At 53.2% G+C, this 19,868-nt stretch overlaps 4 protein-coding genes across 4 annotated transcripts; 1 reads left to right on the top strand and 3 right to left on the bottom strand.

Moving 5' to 3' along the window:
* Window positions 1-513: 513 nt before the first annotated feature.
* On the bottom strand, window positions 514-1,834 carry J4E85_005599 (uncharacterized protein; the record flags this gene model as incomplete). The annotated part of the gene is made up of 2 exons (XM_051469844.1): window positions 514-1,292; window positions 1,357-1,834. The coding sequence occupies 2 exons, from the start codon at window positions 1,832-1,834 to the stop codon at window positions 514-516; spliced, it is 1,257 nt and encodes a 418-aa protein (XP_051326675.1).
* A 5,784-nt stretch (window positions 1,835-7,618) lies between these two features.
* J4E85_005598 (uncharacterized protein) lies at window positions 7,619-9,967 on the bottom strand (the record flags this gene model as incomplete). Its single annotated transcript, XM_051469843.1, has 5 exons — window positions 7,619-7,853; window positions 7,908-7,991; window positions 8,095-9,627; window positions 9,677-9,776; window positions 9,829-9,967. 5 exons carry the CDS (start codon window positions 9,965-9,967, stop codon window positions 7,619-7,621), a joined length of 2,091 nt encoding a protein of 696 aa, XP_051326674.1.
* Window positions 9,968-15,087: 5,120 nt separating this feature from the next.
* J4E85_005597 (uncharacterized protein) lies at window positions 15,088-16,292 on the top strand (the record flags this gene model as incomplete). Its single annotated transcript, XM_051469842.1, has 2 exons — window positions 15,088-15,120; window positions 15,399-16,292. 2 exons carry the CDS (start codon window positions 15,088-15,090, stop codon window positions 16,290-16,292), a joined length of 927 nt encoding a protein of 308 aa, XP_051326673.1.
* Window positions 16,293-16,872: 580 nt separating this feature from the next.
* J4E85_005596 (uncharacterized protein) lies at window positions 16,873-19,553 on the bottom strand (the record flags this gene model as incomplete). Its single annotated transcript, XM_051469841.1, has 2 exons — window positions 16,873-18,255; window positions 18,315-19,553. 2 exons carry the CDS (start codon window positions 19,551-19,553, stop codon window positions 16,873-16,875), a joined length of 2,622 nt encoding a protein of 873 aa, XP_051326672.1.
* Between the last annotated feature and the right edge of the window lie 315 nt (window positions 19,554-19,868).

The following is a 19,868-nucleotide window of genomic DNA, read 5'->3' as shown; positions in this document are numbered from 1 at the left end:
AGCGAGTGGTTTGGAAGAGCAGAAAGAGATGGCTTTTGCACCTTTCTTGTAGAAACTTGTAGTGTATTATACGTAGCTGTCGAGCTAATTGCGAAATGTTCTGAATGAACTTGACTGTTCTAATTGGGTGCTGCTGGTGAAGTGAGATTATCCCGTGCTTAAGGCTGAGTAGGACGCTTTACACCAAAGCCCAGGTCAAGACATGTGAACAGCAGTGGGATGATACGAGGCGTGCACTCTTCTGGACACGTAGCTGCACTGCAATCTGTAGCGCAGATGGGTAGACGTCTTTTCGATCGCCCTCCGTGGGAACAGAACAATAGAGATTGAACGCTACTGTGCTGACGACATACGCCACTTCGCCCTTGGCCTATCTTCTCAATGTTGGTAAAAGTAGGCAACAAGCCAAGAATAGGCGAACCAGTGCAATTCCTAGCGCAGAAGAGAAGCTCTTGAGTCTCCACAATGACGAACATCTCGCACGATTAGTCGTTACTCACGCCTGCATCAGCCTCAACGCCGATAAGCCTCCGCAACGAAGCCATCCCACTCCCCCTTGAGATCATCCTCCAAACTTCCGCCAGAAACCCTCATACCCTCAAACGCCAACGATCCAACACCCGGGACCTCATACAAACACCCCTCCATCGATCCATCACCAGAGAACGTCATATAACCCGTACACTTGCGACCAAACGTCAGCCGTCCACTCTCCAGATCGCGAAGACGCCAGCCAAGCGAGCAGGGTTGGCCTAAACTATCGGAGTCGCCAGGGCCAGGGTTCATCTGGATGATTCCGTCCCAGGCGCCCCAGCGGAATGTCGCCCACCAGATACCACGGGAGGGATCGCGGGCGAGTGTAAGGTCGAAGTTATAGTCGTTGAAGATGGAGCTGGCGGTTTCGCAGGAGATGGAGTAGGTACCGCTGAGGAGGAGGGGTGGCGAGGGTTGGTAGTAGTTCGGGTATGGGTCGGACTTGATGTGGGGTGATGGGTACATTCGGTCGGGGCTAGGCTGGTACTGCTTGATGCGGGACCTTGAGGGAGTTGATGGTGGCGCAGAGACGCGGCTCTCTTGCTTGATGTTGGGAACAGATCGCTTGGCGGTCGGTTCCTTCTTGACGAGTGTTTTCTTTGGCGCTGGCTCTTTCTTGACTCTCGCAAATTTCTGCGGTGTCGCTACCGGGCTAGAGACGTGACTACCAGCGCGCTTGCGTTTGGCTGGTGCTGGCTTCCTTGGGGTGTTGTTGCTCGCCTGTTGCGCGTCCATATACTGGCCAAGCGATGCTCCTCCTAGCGCCAAATTGACTTCGAGATAGGATTAGCAGCGTCAGAAATCAGGGGTCTTTAAGCCTACCAGTGACGTTGACACTGCCATTTACACCCTGAGAGCTTCCAAGACCTGGCTTGCTAGTAGCGCTCGACTTAGGCGCCTGCTTGCTCACTGCACTACCACTCTTCTTTAACTTCCGATTCTCCGCCTCCCATTCAGCCTTCAGTTCGCTCTCGACCTTCAAAACCCATGCTGGTACCTCAAGTTTGAACTGATTCATAGCATTCAGGAGTCGCACTTTCGCCGCATTCTTGTCCTTGGTGACCGGTAGTCCATAGTGAATGAGTTGGGCGGAGTAGAAATGCCACACCTGGTCTTTCGCTGGTGTCGCGACTTCAGGCTTTCGACCCTTGCTGTAGAGATTAGGGGCTTCCGGGCGGAGGAGAGCCGCAAGTTCGGCGACACTCGCGCGTCCGTGGTGGTTTCCGTTGCCAGGGTCTGCGTAGAGGACGGATGAGTAGACGAAGTCGCCACGGCGGGCTGGAGGGGCGAATGTCGCCATGTATCTTGAAGTGATGGGTATCGAGATGGGCTACAATTTATCCAGCAAGTATCCGCGAAGAAGTGTTGCAGAGTGGTAGAGCGGGTTGCGTGGGCGGACGGTAGGCTACCAACGAAGCTTGAGTCCGTGCATGGTCAGAGGAACATCTAAGGTTCACTCTTCTACACCCAAAGTTTCCTCGGCGCTTTCAAATCCCGAGGACTGTATGTCTTCTTCTAGCTTGACCCTGATCTGTTCCTCGGCTTTCGCCTTTTCTCTCTTTTTCTTTGTTTCCGGAGTTCCGTATTCTTTATCGAGATCAGAAATGAGATTAAATATATTGCGCAGAAAGTTGGTGTAGAACTGGGTGTCAAAGGCTTGATGTCGTCGACACAGAATCTTCTCCCAATCGTTCTGGTGCTCATGAAATGCGCAACTATCCTTTACATCGTCATACAAACGCTCACGTAGATGTGGATCTTTTGGTTGGGAGGCTATAATCCACATCACTTCGGCAAGCCAATCATGAGAGAAGCATTTTCTGATGTCTGCTGCAGTCGTGGTGTTCAACGGATAACCGACGAAGACAAAGGCCATCCACTTTAGCAAAAAGATTCGGAACGGCGAATTCGAGAGCAAAGATTTGTCCAAGGCGTCTCTGTCGATCTTCTGACACAGAATACCCGTGGGTCTTTCAAGGTCAACCATCAAGGTCATAATGTCCTGCCTCAACAGCGGCACGTCATAAACTTCTGCAAAAACATACAAGCGGAGGAATACGTCGCCGTAGAAAGCTGAAATAGCTGTTTCCTGGCGGTAATCTGTGATGCTATTAGCATGTAAAGGGCAGCAGCAAGTAGCGCAGTAATGTACTTCTCGGAACCAGCCAGTCAGGGTTGCTGTTAGGCATCCTATACCTCGCATTCTCCGTCTCCGTAGTGTCGATCGGGGTAGAGTTCTCATGCCGTGTGGCCTGCGCGTATAGCCAATCCTGGTACAGGCGGAATATGTCTGCCCTGGTATCAGGCAAACTTATTGACCACACCTCTGTTTCGAGGAGGGGACCCCCAAATGCTTTGCGAAAATACCCTGAGTAGAAACATGCGATATCTTTGTGAACTGTGACGACAATGTCATCAAGATCAAGGCGAACAGTGACGTGCGCTTGGCTTATCGTGCTATCGGTACGGATCAGTTTGGTTGACCAATTGAGAGGTCAATAGTTATGATTCGGGTTAGAGCTTGCTGGATTTGATGAGACTCACGAGAATGTCGGACGTTTGGACTTGTGGCTGGTCAGTTGGGCTTCGGCTGGTCTCTTAGCAGCATTTTCCATGGTTATTATGGTGACTTTGAAAAGGGCCAGCGAATTGATCCGGTCTCGCTCGCGAGTTTTGGGGAGAGATATGGGGATTGAGCTGTGACTGAAGGGATAGTTTGGATACAGGTGCTGATGTTACGAGCTGAACAGAGATTGCGTGCCTCGGGGGCACCTCGGAAAGTGTTGAAGCTTGACGCGTGCGACTATTTGAGACTAGCGCAACTTTGACGCGTCTTCGGCCCTGTTGCCATGACTTCGCATGCGATGTCTGTTCTAGTATTGATCATGAATAGAAAGTTAACGCATTGCAGCTCGGTAGTCGTTCAGATCGGTGTCAACACCCGTGTATGGATTTGTCAAGGTCTCGACCCATATACCCAGGTAAGAGCAGGCCTATGGATACGGATTGACGCGTGAATTAACGACAGTCTCAGCTCAACCACCGTGGAGCAAGATCTCATAGTCATCGTATGCTTCCAAATCTTCCCAATTGCTTACGGGTGGCTCCGTTTGTGATCTACCATCCACTCCTCGGGGAATTGTGAATGAAAAGGTCGAATCTGATGGCAGTCCAACACCCGCCGAGAAGGGCATCGCCTTATCCTCTTTCTTTTCCAATATGCCAGGCTCATACTTTGGGTTTTCCTCCGTCTGCGCGTGTGACTTTGACTCCAGCATCGCATCCTCCATATCGTAAACCTCGCTCATGCATGCTCGCAGAAAGCTAGAGAACCAGAGTCCTTCTTTCTGTTGTCTCATTTTGCAGACCGCAATCGCTTCTTTATCACCCTTATGCTCGTGGAAGTTGCAAGAGTCACATAACTCTTCCTGAAGCTTTCGTTTGGTCGAAATGCCTTTCATAGGCATAGCGACCAACAACACATCGATTAAGAACGACTTGGGATAGCTTTCCCAACTGTGTTTAGATGCCCCTCCGGAATATACTGCGCGTTTCATGACAGCGTATCGGCAAAGGGGGGAAGTAGAGGGTAGGTTACGGTATAATCTCTGGATGAATGTACTTGTCAACATGTCTACACAACCATTATTGTAGCTGTTGTAGGTTACAAGCTCGACTAACAATGTCATCACGTCATTCCGTAGCTGTGGTGTATCATGGTAGTCGGCAAAAAGGTACAGGCTAACGAGCGTTTCCAGATACATGTGGCGCTTTCTGAATAGGAATTCTTGTCGAGTCAGCGTCTGTCAGATCTGTTCGACGGCGTATCTCACCTTCTGTTGCTACCCAGTCGGCGGCTTTCGACCAAGGTTTTGGCGGCGCCGACACAGGAGCAGTAGGTTCCTCGTCGGCTATTCAGTCGTCAGTTCTAGCTGATCACATCGGGAAATTCGCATTTTAAACTGATGTACCTTTTCCATCTTTCGCCGAGTCACTCTTGGGAATGCTTTGGTTACCAACGCAGTCTACTGACCAGACAGTGGACCGTCCATATAGCCAAAATTGGAATAGCCTCATTGTCGAGGCTGGTACATTCCCAATAGAAATGGATTTGTCTTCAGACTCGCGGAATTCAGATTTGAAGGCCGCGGCAAAGTAAGGCGATTGAGAGCATAGTGACTCCCTATGCAGCATGTATGTCTGCGGACCCTCATCATCGTCATCACCATCAATGTTGATCGTAACGAAGGTCTGGTCCCGGGATCTTGTCATCAAACTTAGTTTATAATCATTCACAATAGATGAAATGGTCGAAACCATGTCCTGTTTGCAGGTTACAATGAAAGGTTCGCTTGCCCTGGATAGGCACGTACAGTAAGGCTGGTCTATTCCGCTTCGTCTGCGTGGCGGAGGTTGAACCAGGGGTATCCATCACAAATTGACACACTGGAGGTATGTATATCCCAGGATACCGAAAATCTCGTATTGGAATGACGGTGAATGGCGTTCACTGTTGAGGTTCGCGGAGTGTGCATGCGCGATGGAAGGGAAAAGGCGGTGGAACACGCCCGGGCGCCAGGCGCACCACGTGCTAACGACTTCTGTGTTAGCGCATCTTCCACATCGCGCAACCACGGAGCGACCACTATCACGACACTGTCTCCACTTCAGACCAACTTCAACATCACACCATGAACTTGATGTTTTCCGGTCCCCGAATCACCGCGAGCTAGGCGCGTCCTCTTGTGGCGACCTACTAACTTTCCGCCACCCTTGAACATGGACGATGCGTCGGCTACTTGACGCCCCGAAAGTAGGCGGAGGAGCTACTCAGGAAACAGCCGCATGTGTATTCTCTGACTCGAGGTAACATCGCTACGTTAAAAAGAACAATTACAAGCAAATTACCCTCCCTTCGGCAACGGCAAGCTACAGCCACAACATCATCTCCTACACAACCACTCACAGACCGCGCGTAATTCTCCTGAACGCACACACATTGCACCCCTACAGCCGGCGACACAAAGTCCCGGAAAGAGAAAACATGGGGCATGGACACGCCGCTCCCGTAAGCGTACCGCGAACCATGCCTACACATGGCGAGACGCACCCGTAAAAAGCACCCACTCGAGCAGGCCCAGGGATACTTCTTGGAGCTTTCTAGCGCGAAGCTACACATGCACCCTGATTTTTTTCTTCCCACCACATACCACGTAATCGTACGATATGCTGGCACATAGTTCAAGCCATAAGCGAGAGGTACCAATCGGCAGCCCTCCGAACGGGTGCTCCCATGACGGCTTTTTGGCGCAAGGTACCTGCCCAACCGTGAGATATAACAACTTCAGATCGCCGATTGGCGAAGAGTACCATTTCCCACCCCTCCAACCCACCAAGGCAACGGCCACTGGATACTCCGTGCCATCTGAACTTCACATTCCCCCCCATTTCAAATACCCAGATAACCACCACCAAGTAGCAAGTATGCATTAGTGACAGTAATCAAAGGACATAGCAAAAAGGATCCCGAAGTGGCTGAATCGCAATTGATCTCGCTACCGCAGCCCCCCGAAGCCTTTCAAGACGGCATCGACAAGCCAACCGCTCACACCACCATGACCCCCCCAGTCCACCCATCCACAGCCTCATGATCTACAACGCTCGCCTTCTATTGATCCTTCAGAAGCTAACATACCACAACGCTCGCCTCGCACTGCATTTGCAAAAAGACAATATGTACAGCCCCACACTCCACGTGTCTATCGTCCACCAAAGTCTACCACCTACATTCCCATCCCCACCCTCCCCACGCACAGACACCGTTCCCTCAAACCAGCAAGTCCACACACCGCGTAGATCAATGTGGCGTCCACCCTTACCCTTACTCCACTTCCACCGCCCACCGCCTTCCTCCCTCCGACATCCTCCTCCTCCTCCTCCGACGCGGTCTCCATCCCGCAAACCCGCACGCAACCGTGCCACACCCAAGTCAAGTCAAGTGAGGCACAGTCGGGTCCCGCAGCACCGACTTCCGCACCCCCAGTCCCTTTCCCAAATCTAGACCGTGCTCGCGAGAGAGGTGATGTGTAATTATACGGCGTAGGCGCTTCTGAAACAAGCGCGGTGGCCATGTGTGACGTAAGGATTGCGGCGGGGCGAGGTGAGATGGTTGTTTGAGCAGGGGGACGGGGCACGTGAGACGGAAGGATTTGGGATGGGGTGTTGGTATGACGGGTTGCTGGGGTGCGTGATTTGTGTGAGGGGGGTGTTGGTATGATGATTATGTGCTGTGATGTGATGTTCTTGATGTGTTGATCGTATGTCTCTTGGGATTTGCATGCGTGATGGGATGGGGTGGTGTTTCATCCTGAGTGCTGGTTTCTGAGAGTATACTGTGACGCGTGTGCAAACTGGATGGCAAGTGTGGGTGTTGGTCATTATAGCAAGCATACGAAAGGTCACGGTTGCAATGGCATGCGAAGACAAGAAGTGCAGTTATGCGTTTTGCATTGAGTTTCAATATTATACACACGCCGCCTCACGAAGAGGAAGACGCAAACCACCAAGCTACCTGCATATTCGAGAGAGATGTATCGACGATATGCGTATGCGTGCGCTTCAAATGGTGTCCCAGTCCGCCATCAAACAACTTTTGCAACAAAGCAAGCCATGCCGCCAAGGATATATCCAACAGAGCGCTGAACGACGACGACAACGAGCAAACAGATCGGAGCGCAAGGGAAAAGAAAGAAGAAAAGGGAAAAACGTGAAACGATGAGACAAAAAAAGAAGGGTACTCATGTTCGTAGTGTTGTGTCGTCAGCCAACCCCTCAGAAAGCCAAAATCCGGTGGTATCACCATCCCCTAGCTCCGAAGGCTGGAAAAGAAAAAGCAAGAACAAATGCAGTGCGGACATCGTGAATGTATGCCGAACAGAGGAAAACAGACACCGGTCTAAGAGATTAAACGCGAAGACAAGAAGATGAACAAGAAAAACAGCAGACTGGTATCCTTCTAGATGGCTGCGCCATTGATTGCGCCGAAATGCTCATTTCACATGTGTGACGTCGTGACAGGGTATGCTCAGTAGTGGCTACCGGCCATGAGGCTGTGTTGTGGTGGCGCCATGGTCATACCAAGTCCTGGGCCAGGAATGTCGTTGATGGAGTGCGACAGACCGAGGTACTCGTTGCCGGACTCAGGCGAGAGCTCATCTGCGAGCGAGTGGAGGTGGTCTTCCTCGCCCTCGAGGTCGTCTTCTTCTTGGTAGTCACTCAGCGGCTCGCCGTCAGCGCGGGGCTCGTGTGTGCGACGATGTCTAATGAATTAATTAGTATGTGGTTTTCGGTTGGGCGGTAAACAGGGTACATACTGGGCAAGGTTGTCTGAGCGCGAGAAGGCCTTGTTGCACAACGGGCAAACGTATGGTCGTTCTTGTGTGTGGGTGCGTACGTGTCTAAGCGCCAGGGTCAGCGTCTATGCAAAACAACAAATAAAGTGGAGGCCCGAGTGATCGTGTGGTACAAAAATAGTAAGATGGGGAAATTGCGAGCGCTTACCTCTTGAGGTGTTCTAATCTCTTGAAGAGACGACCACAGGTGGGGATCGGGCAGGAGTGCGACTTCTGGGGGTACGGGCCGATTTCCATCATAGTGGCACTGCGGGCGCGTCGGAAAACTGGTCCTCCTGCACCAGCGGTACGAGCGACCGCGCTGTGCTGGAGGGGGCTCTCAAAGAGCTCGCCGTTAACCAGAGTGTTGAGATCGTCGTGGTGCAGCGAAGCGGACTGCGGCTCGGGGCTCTCCTCAACAGTGTTGAGGGGGGTACCCTGGCGGGACATGTCCATGTGAGGCTTCTGCTCAGGCATCTGGGGGTAGCTCGCACCGTTGGTGCTGTTGGGCGAGTTGTGGTTTGACTCATCAACCTCAGCTAGGGGAACGACTGAGCTCGACATTGATCGCCTCAGGTCACTTGGGCGGTGAACCTGGTGAGCACCTGCACCGGAAGCGGTGACAGCGGCGGCGATACCAGCGGAAAGGGATGAACGCCTCCTACGTTGCTTGTAGGTGGGTGAGCCTTCAATAACGGAGTAGACATTGCCGGGGGCAAATGGCCTGGAGACGCCGGGGTAACCGGAGCCCATCAAGTTTGATGGTGGCATGTTCATGAGAGGGTTGAATGTGTTGGGAACTGGGAGGTCTGGGATAGCGCTGTAGAGACCAGTGTCCTCGTTCGCAATGTAAGCAGGCTCAGCACCGAGACCAATCTGGTGTTGAGGTGGGGTCAATGGCTCGAAAGACATGCCGCGCGTGCTGTAGTCCTCGTAGTGAGAAGAGACGAAGGACGGCGCAGGAGAGTACTCCATGTATGCGGGCATGGAGCTGTGGCGCTGGTGAACTTGGGACAAAGGAATGCCGTTGCGGTCGTACTGGAAAGACTGGCTCATCTCGCGCTGCTCCCGGCTCTTGACAACGGGGTTCTGCATGGAAGGTGGCATGGACATTTGCTGGTGGTACTGGGCCATGGGGTCCTCGTGGTGCATCGGTTGCTGCATTGGCTGCTGCATCTGAGGCATGGATTGCTGTACGGGGACCATGGTTGGTGGGGGCATGGAGTCCATTCTTTGCATGTCGGGCGATGTGCTCTGGTACGATGGCTGGACGTTGTTGTTGAAGGACGATGAGTTGGTTTGTTGCGCCTTGGTGAGCTGCTCAAAGAGCGACTGGGATGAATCAAATTCGAAGGAAAGAGCGGGTTCGCTGACGGCCATGGTGGTCGCTTCTTGGCCCATCTTCTCGCGCTTGAGATCGCGCTCAAGGGCATCAAGGAAGAGCCTGTCGTGGGGGACGCTGTACCAGTAGAAAACCTTCTGCTTCTTCTGTGTGCGGATGCAGTTGTTCTTGTACAGGAAGTCAAGGAAAGCGCTCTTGGGCTCTTCCAGGGAAGCATCTGTGCCCGATTTCAGGTTGCGCAGATCTGAGAAGATGCCCTCTTCGAACTTCTTCGAGTTCTTGACTGGGCGGCCAAAGGCCTGGAATCTGAATGACAGGCATCGCACGATGTCTGTGCCTGAGATGTGGAAAAGGTTGTTCCTGCAGATTGTGAGAATTTGGAGGAATTAGAGACAAACAGGGCGCTTACCATAGAACACATGAGACGTATTCGCCTGTTGGTAGCAAGAAGCGGCGGATGTATTGGTCGGGTTGCCAGTCAACGGGTGCTGATATGAGGAAGTACTTGACTGCAGGCGCGTTAGTATGCAGGCGGACCAAGGTCAATGCGCGGGCACGTACGGTTGTCGACCTGCTGCAGGGCAACGACACTGTCCGGCGGGAGGCTTTGCTGGGCGTCCTGGTCTAATAGAAAAGTCTCGGGCGCGACAGAGCGTGCCTGGGGTGGCGGCATCTGCTGGTGGTGTTGGGATGGATACATGGTGCGCTGCAACACGTTCCTCTGTACAGGTGTTTGAAGTGGGAACGTCAGACGCGGTGGCCCTTCTTGGGGTTGGATGGAACACGAGGGAGGGCTCGACGAGGACCTGCCAGGATCGAAAACGAAAGAGTGTCAGGCTATGTTTAAAAGGATAGATAATAAAACGCGACGGTGGTGCGGATAATAAAAACGTGAGGAACCTGCCTCAGATAGCAGTCTCAAGAATTCACCAAGAAGGTACAGCTCTGGGAGGGGGATACGAAACGCAAATCTGAGGGGGCAGCGGCAGCTTTAGGTGTCGGAGGGCGTGTGAAACAGGAGGCTAGTGGTCTCACATTGATCTATTTCCGCACACCAGTCAGCGGCCTGGCCAGTGCAGGTAGCGCGGCCAATTGGGGCGCCGGGGCGAGCGCAGCGGCCAGTTGGCCGGCAGGGGTGCGGGCGACTCGTGCTGCGGCCGTGCATGCCGTGGTGAGCGCAGCGCGAAAGGTTGGCTAATGTGCTGGCCTGGCCGCCCATGCTCTCGACGAAGCGGCTTTTTCTTCTGAATTTGCTCTGGGACCCCCCAACCTTGCTCATCTCCCCGGGCGCATGTTGCTGGGACGCGCGCCCGGGGCAGGTGCGTGCCTGGGCGGCCGGGCTGCCCTTCCCTTCGCCTTGTTCGCTTTCGCTCGCGCCTTCCTGTCTGTGCCTCTGTGCCTGCTTCCCTGCTGCTGCTCGCCGCCCGCGCCTGCCCTGCGCGCCCTCGGCGCAGAGGCCACATCCGGCCTAGCCCCGCCAGCCGCAGACACTCGAAAACCTTAACCCTCGCTTGCAGCCCACCACGAGGCCCTCGCGACACAGACGTCCAGTTTGCCCATCTAGAGTATCGATCATCGCGGTCCGATGCCTGCCGCGCTGCTTCATGCCATGGAAAACATGCTGCTTGCGTCAGTTTAGCTTCGAGGCCTGGCAGGGAACCCGAGCCCACCTCCAGCGGCCATCGTCATGTGCCCGAGTGCCACCACCACCGCTGCCGGCCCTGCAGAGGCGCAACTCTAACCACCACCTAGAAGCCCGCCGGCCGCCGTCGTCCCATGGTCGCCAGAACGACATGTCGGATTCTGGACAACCGTCGTCCGGCGCACCTTCTACTGCATCCTCGACACTTCCTTTTGCCGCATCCGTCCGCTGTCAAGACACGCTGCACTGCCAGTCTGCTACCAGCCATTCCCTGATGCGGATGTGAACCATGTTTGCCTACTTCCGAGTACTGCTTCGATGGCCGGCAATCGTGTCGCGCAGAGGATCGATCACCCAAACCGCGCTACCAATGCAGGAACATCACTCTGCAGCTTCGTGCAAATTCGGCCAGTGCGTCACGGGTACATGTCGTCAGTGACCACCACCCAGCCTCGTCGCTGAAGTCATCACTCGTGGCTGGTCCATCGTCCCAGTGTGGTGCGTCTAGATGCAGGAACCAGCAGAAGTAGCACGCTGGGCATGGTTTGATCTTCATCTGAAACGCGCTTTTTAGCCAGCCTGCGGGAGCGGCCATCGCCTCTTGCAAATCTCCCAGCTCATCGTGAAGCAGCATCTGATCCAATCTGTCGCCATCTGCTTGTCACCTCCTCAAGTCTGCCGTTGTCATCCACACACTACGAGCGCGTCCTCTGCCACGACCGAAGCCTCTCTGGCCGGCGTGACGCTTCGCTCGCAAGCCAGTGAGATAGCGGACCTCGTTTCAGAACTTACTTTTGGCTAGCCGTTATCCACCGGCCACCGCCGCTGATTGGTCGGGGAACGAATCAAAACCTTCGGCGTCATTCCCTCTCGCGTACAAGCGCTGCTGCAATAGGGCAGCATTACCTAGACATTCATGCGTTATGAAGACCTCATGTCACAGACACCGCGTACGCTCCAAGCTCTTGCTTTGCAATTCATGAGGTGGGGATCTCTGTTAGTGGAGCTGCGCACGCCTGAGCACATGAATGCTGGACTCATAGCACCCCACCATATGCACTCAACGAATCGCATCTCCACACTATTCAACGTTTCCTGACCGATTGCGGACTGTGCGATACTTTCGGTCTACTCATATCCGACACTCGCTCTTGAGCCCACATCGCGGGCGAACCCATATCTGAATCCACGACGCAAACATCGGCGCCGTTTCTGCGGGACTTGTGCGTGACCGTCGACCTGCAGTACCGTTGCCGAAAACAAATGTTCGCGGGGGTGCAGGTGTACTAGTGATGATACGCCTGGCGGAGTAAACAACATTTCGGGTTGGTGTGCAAAGGTACCTGCGTTAGCGGAGCCTGGAGTCGCGCTCCTGAAACTCGTGGCCCTCCGTCCAACTGCCGCAAGCGGACACGAGATGCCGGTCAAAAGTGGAATGGCTTCGCTTCAACGTCGCGTGTGATTAGGAACTGCGTGCGAAATCTGCGCTTGCCCTTATCATGCAGTGATATAGGAGCATTAGGTTAGGAGCGTGGAGTGCGAACCACCACATCAAATATTGAATAACCGTTAGTGCTATTGAAAGTCATGGCCTGCAGCGACAAACAGAACTTGTCCAGCAGAAAAGGGATAGCGATGCGCGTCCGTCGATAAGATGTCTTGAGTAATCGTGCTTTGGCGACTTGGTTCAGGAACAGACGGCAATGGACGAGTCTGGCAAGTTTAGCCGTTGCGATCGCATCGAATAACCGATGAACCCCCTTTTGCTGTGCAGCATCAAATACCCACGCATAATTCCTACCTCGAAAACTTAAATTGATCCAGTGTTCAAGCAGACCTCCCGTGCCACTGTCGCAAGCTTGAGGTTGCTCACTTCTGGCAGGAATGACGAGTCAAGTCAGTGCTCCTCTAAGCACAAGGCAGCGTTGGCAGAACAGCCGAAGCAGGGTCGTTTCCGTGTTTAGGGCGTTGATCTGCCATAACCGTGTATCAGATACTCGGAGGCTGGGTATCAGACTGTCGGCAGTTTCAGGTCCATTTGTCACTTGCAGAAGGGTCCACGAGGACGACGTTGCCAGCGCGTGGCGGGGTGATCAAACTACCCGTGAGTAGTTCTCGCAGGCTCGAGCCTGAGCTGATCTGAAGATCAGTAAATGCTTGGAGATCTCAACGCTAGACAGACACGGAAAGTGTACCTTGATTGTGTAACCCGAAGATTTCCCGGACGCTGTGAAGAGCTGGATTCTGCCTTTGCATTACGCTCTTCTGGAACGCTTCTACGTGCTTGACTACTGAGCCCCACTCCGGTCATCGTCATTGCGCAATAGTGTGAGCTGAGTTCATGGCGTGGAGGCAGGACGATTAGAGTTTCTCAGCGGATAATGTGGGCTACTAACGAAGCGAAGCCACTGGCTGTCCTAGTGTCCTGATGCACGACGCATGACACATGGCAGACCCAAAGTCAATTCCGGAGACAAGCTACTGCAGCCATTGAGAAGGGCGGCCCGTAGCATCGAGAGAAGTGGTGTGCGTTTTAATCAGGGATTGCCGGATCTCACGAGTGCTCGAGAATAGAGATGCCTGTTAAACTGAGCTTAGGGGCGCTGGCTCTAGGAAGATTCCTGTATCATATGCAGACTATAGATGTAGCCAAGAGGTCGTGACCCCGGAGATTAGCAGAGGGTCTACAACCCCGCCGGAATCGATAGTCGTTGCTTCCATTTACGGACTATGCAACTTCGCAGCAGCGAATCCTCAACCGCTCACGTGGTGGTGCCTGAGTCAATGGCTCACTCCTTTGCTCGGTAAGACCCGGGCGATCAGTAGATCCCGTTCTTGCGACAACTGCGGCTATCGCGACATCTAGACTGAACAACTGACAGTGACTAGGTTACATGACGAATGTAGAAGTCGGCCGAGGAAGAGTCCAAATGAAGAGGCAAAGAAGAGAGATTTGCGCACCTAGCCATGCAGCAGGGAAGTCCAAGTGCGGAACTTGGAAGAAGTCCCGCGGACCAGTCTGAGACTGACGATGCGTGGAGAAGCGGCTGAACAGCTGAACCAAGCATCCGCAGTGTTTGAACGCATGATGCTCCTGGTAGGCGCGGGATGTCCTCGGCGATGTCGAATGATCGTGGCAAGAGCGCAAGCGTGTCCAGCCACTGGAGTGAATGAGCGGTCGAAGACACGCTTGAGCAGCCTTGAGACATGGAAGCTCAGCCGAGCTGGTCCGTCTACTGCTCATACTTTCTAAGCTGTTTCAACTGCTGCTAACGGTATTCCAGTTCTTCTAGAACGCAGCCAAGGTGTCAACTCAATGTTGAGCAGCTGTTCGCACCACGAGTGTCAGTCCCCGTAGTCGATGGTGGTGGCGTCGTCTAGGATGCGTCAGGTTGTTCGATGTGAAAAGTTTGAGACCCTGGAGATGCGTCTATCGATATCACTAGGATATTGCCCGCAGTATCGCCGCGAGGTGACTAGGCGTTTCCTCTGGCGAGCCTACGAATACGCTGTACAGCCCGCTGCTTTGGATCGACGTGTTGGGGTGGCGAGTCTCAAGTATATGAACGTACTGCATGCAAGTGAGTTTCCCTAGCGTCTGCATAGACGTTGTTGACCGGATGAGGGTACAGTTTCTTCGTTAGCAACGATAATGTGTGTGGCAAAAATAGATCTGCGCTGATAGCTCGCAAGCGATCTTTTATGGCGGAAATCATCGCCTCGTCATTCTTTGATCAAATTGCAATGTAGTCGTCTCATCAGGTAGAAGATGTGAAGACAGGAAGTGAAGACAGCGTTTGTAAGACGGTTCTGCTTTTGTCGCTAGTGGCTCTTGGCAAACTCCGACGGCAGCTGCGAGCTTCAAGCTCACCCTCAGCGCGACCGCAAACACGCGAATGCATCAGCGTCGATGATTTCTACACTCACGGCGAGGGCCTATACACCTTGTCGCACCATTGCAGCTCTCTCAGAAGCTTCTCTCGGCCTAAAAACGCTTTCGCGACGTGCACAGCATCCACAAGCTTTGTGCTCGGCCTCCTCACGTGCTTCTTGTACCTGGAGTCGCGATGACGTCAACATAAGTCGACGTCCCTTAGTACACACACCCTGGAAGCATTGTGGAATTCGTTCTGCTAGTCTATTCAGTACTTCGACTACACGAAGACTGAAGCTTGAAGATGAATCAACTGGTTCTCCGGTTTCTAGAAGCGGTACAGAGGTAGGTGCAACTTTTTCCACATCGCCAGTATAGTACCGATCAGATTTCAGAGTAAGGCTGCGTCTCGAGCCTGGGTTGTACTTCTTGAATGTATTCCTTGCCGTCTTATTACTAGAGACATTAAAGAATCCCTCATCTAGAGGCTCTCGAACTTTGCGTTTGTGCTTTGTATCCTTTTGTTGTTACAGCTATTGCAAACAGTCACTTTAATTCCACAACGAATTTGTGAACGAATACAACGCAACTTTATAGCTAACCATATTCCTGCAGCCTTCACCCGCCTCCACCTCCGCCAAATTAGCTACAACCCTCAAATCCACCCTCAAACTCGACAAACCGCGTCACGAGCAAATCTACAACCTCCCCAACATCCTCACATTTTCGCGACTCATAGCTACCCCTGTAGTCGGATACCTTATCATCCACGATCAGCATCTCTACGCCTTCTCCCTCTTTGCCTATGCCGCCTTTTCCGACCTACTCGATGGCTGGATCGCCCGCCGCTGGAACCTCCAAACCGTGGTCGGCAGCGTCGTCGACCCCATGGCGGACAAACTCCTAATGACAACATTGGTAACATGCCTGGCAGTCAATGGAAGTCTTCCGATGCCACTCGCCGCACTGATTCTGGGAAGAGATGTCAGTCTGGCAGTGAGTGCGTTTTACTACCGATACGCCAGTCTACCCGCACCCAAGACCATGGCCAGATACTGGGACTTCAGCTTGCCAAGCGCGGAGGTACATCCCACTACCATATCCAAGTTCAACACCTTTCTGCAGTTGAGCCTGTTGGGAACGCTGCTTTGCACAAACTTGCTGCATGATCCTTCAGCCACAACATCCGCAGCTGGTGGCTTGCTCCTGTCGATCCAAGATATACTAGGAGGCGAGGAAGGTGTCAAGACGATGATCCAGGGCATGTCGGCCATCGTGGCTAGCACGACGATGTACAGCGGTCTCGAGTACACCTGGTCCAAGAAAGCAGTTGTCATCTTGGGTGGCGATGAAGCCTTGAAGAGGAAACAAGGGTTCCGCGGCAGGATGATCATGGCGGGTGGCTTTGGTTCTTTCATTGCGCTTGCGGCGTATTTGTGGTTCAATGGTCAGGCTGAGGAGGACTTGAAGAAGGAGGCCAACAAAAAGCTGGGTACCAGAAATGCATGAGCGGTGTTAGTGCGTCATCCTTGGATTATAAGCGATAGTATCCATTAGGTATTCGATAGCGGGTCCGATGGATCGAGAGTAAAACGGTGTGAATCTACTCGCACATTCCTCTCCTCTGGAATGTGTGACAACATGCAGTACCTTCATCCCTTCGTCCGACGCCGCTCTTTGTTTCGTAAAAGCCAGTCGCTCCACATGTCAGCCACCACCATATATCGAATTTCCTAATTTGTTCATGAATGACCTTGATGATGCTTACACATTTGTCTTCCAGTAACTTCTTGGTCCTTTGATGCTAATTGAGCAAACCCGAGTATCCACAAAAGAGCGTACAAATATGAGAAAGAAGAAGCAGAAGGTTTGCAGCTGATAGAGTAGCTTGGTGGAACAAGTAAGGAAGCGAGGGTAGCGGGACGGCTCAAGATGTAGCGTGTATGCGTAAGACATTGAAAGACGAAGTGAGTCGTATTGTTCAAAGATAGGTGACACGTTCTTCGTAAATATATGTTTACATATAGGCGTTGCCAAAGACAACCTAAATACATAGATTATATTACACATCGTCCCACAACCCCCATCTCTACTTCAACGACGCCTTCCCCTCCCACGTCCCCACCGCCTTACTAAACAGCTCTTTACACGGAACCCTCGAGCCCAATCTCGCACACAGCAAGAACGCGCCCGAAAGTTTCCGATGAAGTGAGTACGTCTCTTCCGGCGGCGGCGCAAGCCTCTCCTTGACCATAACGGGGATCAAGCCACGCACTCTATCTGTAATAGTTTGGTCTCTGAAGTCGTATATCTCGGGCCCACTGCCGCTGAAAGGCTCGGCAAGCGTGAGCACACTTTGTATGTGCGCGTCGAGCATGGCGGGGCTCTCGTTGCCGGTGAGGTAGCCAAGTTCGACGGAGAGGTCGCGGAGAGAGGCGCGATCGCCTTTGGAGGCTGCGATCAGGATTTTGATGTAGGGCTCGACGAACTTGTCAGGGTAATCTCGCGAAGCACCGAAATCTAGCAGTTCAATCTTTTGGGCGGAGGCGTTGTAGAGAAAGTTTGTCCAGTTGGGGTCGGTTTGCATGAACTTGAACTCTACAATCTCGCGGAGGCAGAGACGGAGAATCTGCGTACCGATCCAGTCGCGTTGTTCTTGGGTTAGGGTCTTGAGTTTGGTGACCCCGACACCATGCATGAACTCTGCGGTCAGGACAGTGGGGCCGCAGGCTTCGGGGAAGACTTTAGGGACGGTGAAGACATCAGTGTCGTCTTGAAGGAGGTTGCGGAACCGAGTTTGGCATTCGGCTTCGCGCGTGTAATCGCATTCCCAACCCAGTTCTGTTCGGGCGTTGGCGATGGTCTTGTCTAGGTAAAGACCCTTTGGCAGGAGACGCGATGCTGTTAGAAGGATGGAAAGGTTGCTGAGGTCGGAGTCGATGGAGTTGGCAACGCCAGGGTATTGTACCTTGACAGCTACTGCCTGACCATTAGACTTGAGCACTGCTTTGTGTACCTGTCCGATCGATGCCGCCGCGATAGGTACATCTTCGAACGATTCGAAAAGATCACGCCAGTTGTCCCCAAGGTTGCTGCTCAAGACTTTGTTCCGTTGTGAGGCCGGCATGTAGTCTGCGCTATCCTGCACCCGCTGCAAAACATCGTGAATCGCAGGTGGCAACATCTTGATGTCTTGGAAACTGATCATTTGTCCAAGCTTAAGAGCGGCACCTCGCATCCGGGACAGCTTTGCGACTAGTATTTCCATGTTTCCAGGGCTCAGCATCAGCGAGCCACCAGTTGACGCAGCACTGCCGGTCGCTCGTCGAAGACCTTCACCGACAGCTCCGAGTGCCATGCTTGTGCCTAAACCAGCGTACTGCCATATGCGACCGAACCGTGACGAAGGGACTCTCGACTCTCGCAGCGCGTATGATGACTTCTCTGGCTGAGTCGCTACCTCATTTGGTGACTATTGTACAACTGTCAGCAAATCAGCAGGCTTCAGGCTAGTAGATGGATTTGGCATACCTCAGAAGAAGCCGCGTTTGACTGCACGTCCTGGGCAAGTTGAGAAGCCAGGTCTTCCATCTCCTTTGACGAAGTCGCGGGTTGAGATTCCTGTACCGACCTTGGCTGCGTTGACGGTTGACTTTGTTGCTGTACGGAGGGCAAAGGCCTATCATCGAGTGGATGCCTGCCGGTGGTCTTTGCTACGGGTCTGTCATCCAACGGATGTCTACCACTGGTCTTCCGCTCTGCATATTCCTTTCTCGAGAAGGGATCGCTTCCTAGCATCCTAGCAACTTTTCTCGAATGAAAGACATCCGTGTTGATACCCTCTGGTAGGTCTTCCTCCACTTGGCCCTGCGCCGGCTTGGGTACATTGTAGAACACATCCTGATTCATTTGCTTGTCCGACACGTGTTCGTCGCTTTGCTGTTTTGTTCCTGAATTCCGAGGTATCTGTGATTGAGGTTGTGACGAGGCTGTCGGTTGCGATTCGACCGATCGCGTGTAGAAGACGTCTCTGTCATGACCCTTCTGCAGCTTCTCTGCCTGTGGAGATATCGGCGTCTGTTGAGGGTCGTTCGCGTGTGCGGGGATTGGTTCAGCGGTTTGTGTAGAGGCGCCCCTGGGGTTTCCGGGAAGCGGTATGGTGGTCTCTGTAGACTCTACCGGTTTGATGCCATCGTCCTTGTGACGAACTTGTTCACCCTGGTCCTCAGCCAGAGGTTCCTTCGGCGCCTCATGTACTGGCCTCTCGGAGAACACATCCTTGCCCTTTTCCTCCTGTTCGAGTGTCAACCCTTGGCTTGGTATGGTGCCGTCTGGTAGCGGGGATCTGGGGGCCTTCTTCTGCTCGACCTCCAATTCTTCTGTGGGCGGAGGCGCCTGAGAGCTGTTTTGACCTGATCGATCGTAGTGATGATCCTGCTCTACACCCTCTCTAGTACCCTCCACGGGTCTATCTCTCCTCACTGTGTCTCTTCTAGGTATATCCGCCTGCTGTGTCCATTGTGTGTTCGTCGCCCGCTCGGCTGCGGCTTTTGCGTACGAGGGAGCTTCTTCGCTGAAGCGCTGTGAGAGGGCGATGGCAGCGGCTGCCGTGAGGGTCACGCGGTCCGTTTGGTTCTTGACGGCTTTGGCTAGCGACGAGGTTTTGTTGTAAGCGTCCCACTGATTAGAGCGAAGCGCGACGTGCTTCTGTGCGACAGATTTGGAGGCATTGAATAGCTTGGCGGCATCGACAAGCCGTCTACCTGCCATTTCGATCGGATGAAAGGGCTACCGGGAGGCGCGACACATGACGAGGTGTGCTGTAAGTCTGCGTAAGCTGCGGAGGCTCTCGTGAGGCCATCGAAAGTTATGCGCGTCATAGCCGGATGTGGTTAGACTGGAGTGCGGAAATGGCGCGATTGGCTGGCCATCATAGCCGACAAGGGTCTTGATCGTCTAGTGGGGCAGCCAGCTGCATCTATACCCTCAACAGCGCGACATTTGATTTACTGTACTCTCCATATCCGTCGCCGCATTCGGTCCCATTTTCCTTTTGGTAACCAATCAGACTTCGTAGCCATCTGT

The sequence above is a fragment of the Alternaria conjuncta genome (genome assembly GCF_024043145.1).
Source record: "Alternaria conjuncta strain BMP 0040 chromosome Unknown scaffold_7, whole genome shotgun sequence".
In the NCBI taxonomy this organism is placed as follows: domain Eukaryota; kingdom Fungi; phylum Ascomycota; class Dothideomycetes; order Pleosporales; family Pleosporaceae; genus Alternaria; species Alternaria conjuncta.
The sequence above is the reverse complement of the archived record's forward strand: the minus strand, read 5'-3'. Positions and strand labels throughout refer to the sequence as shown.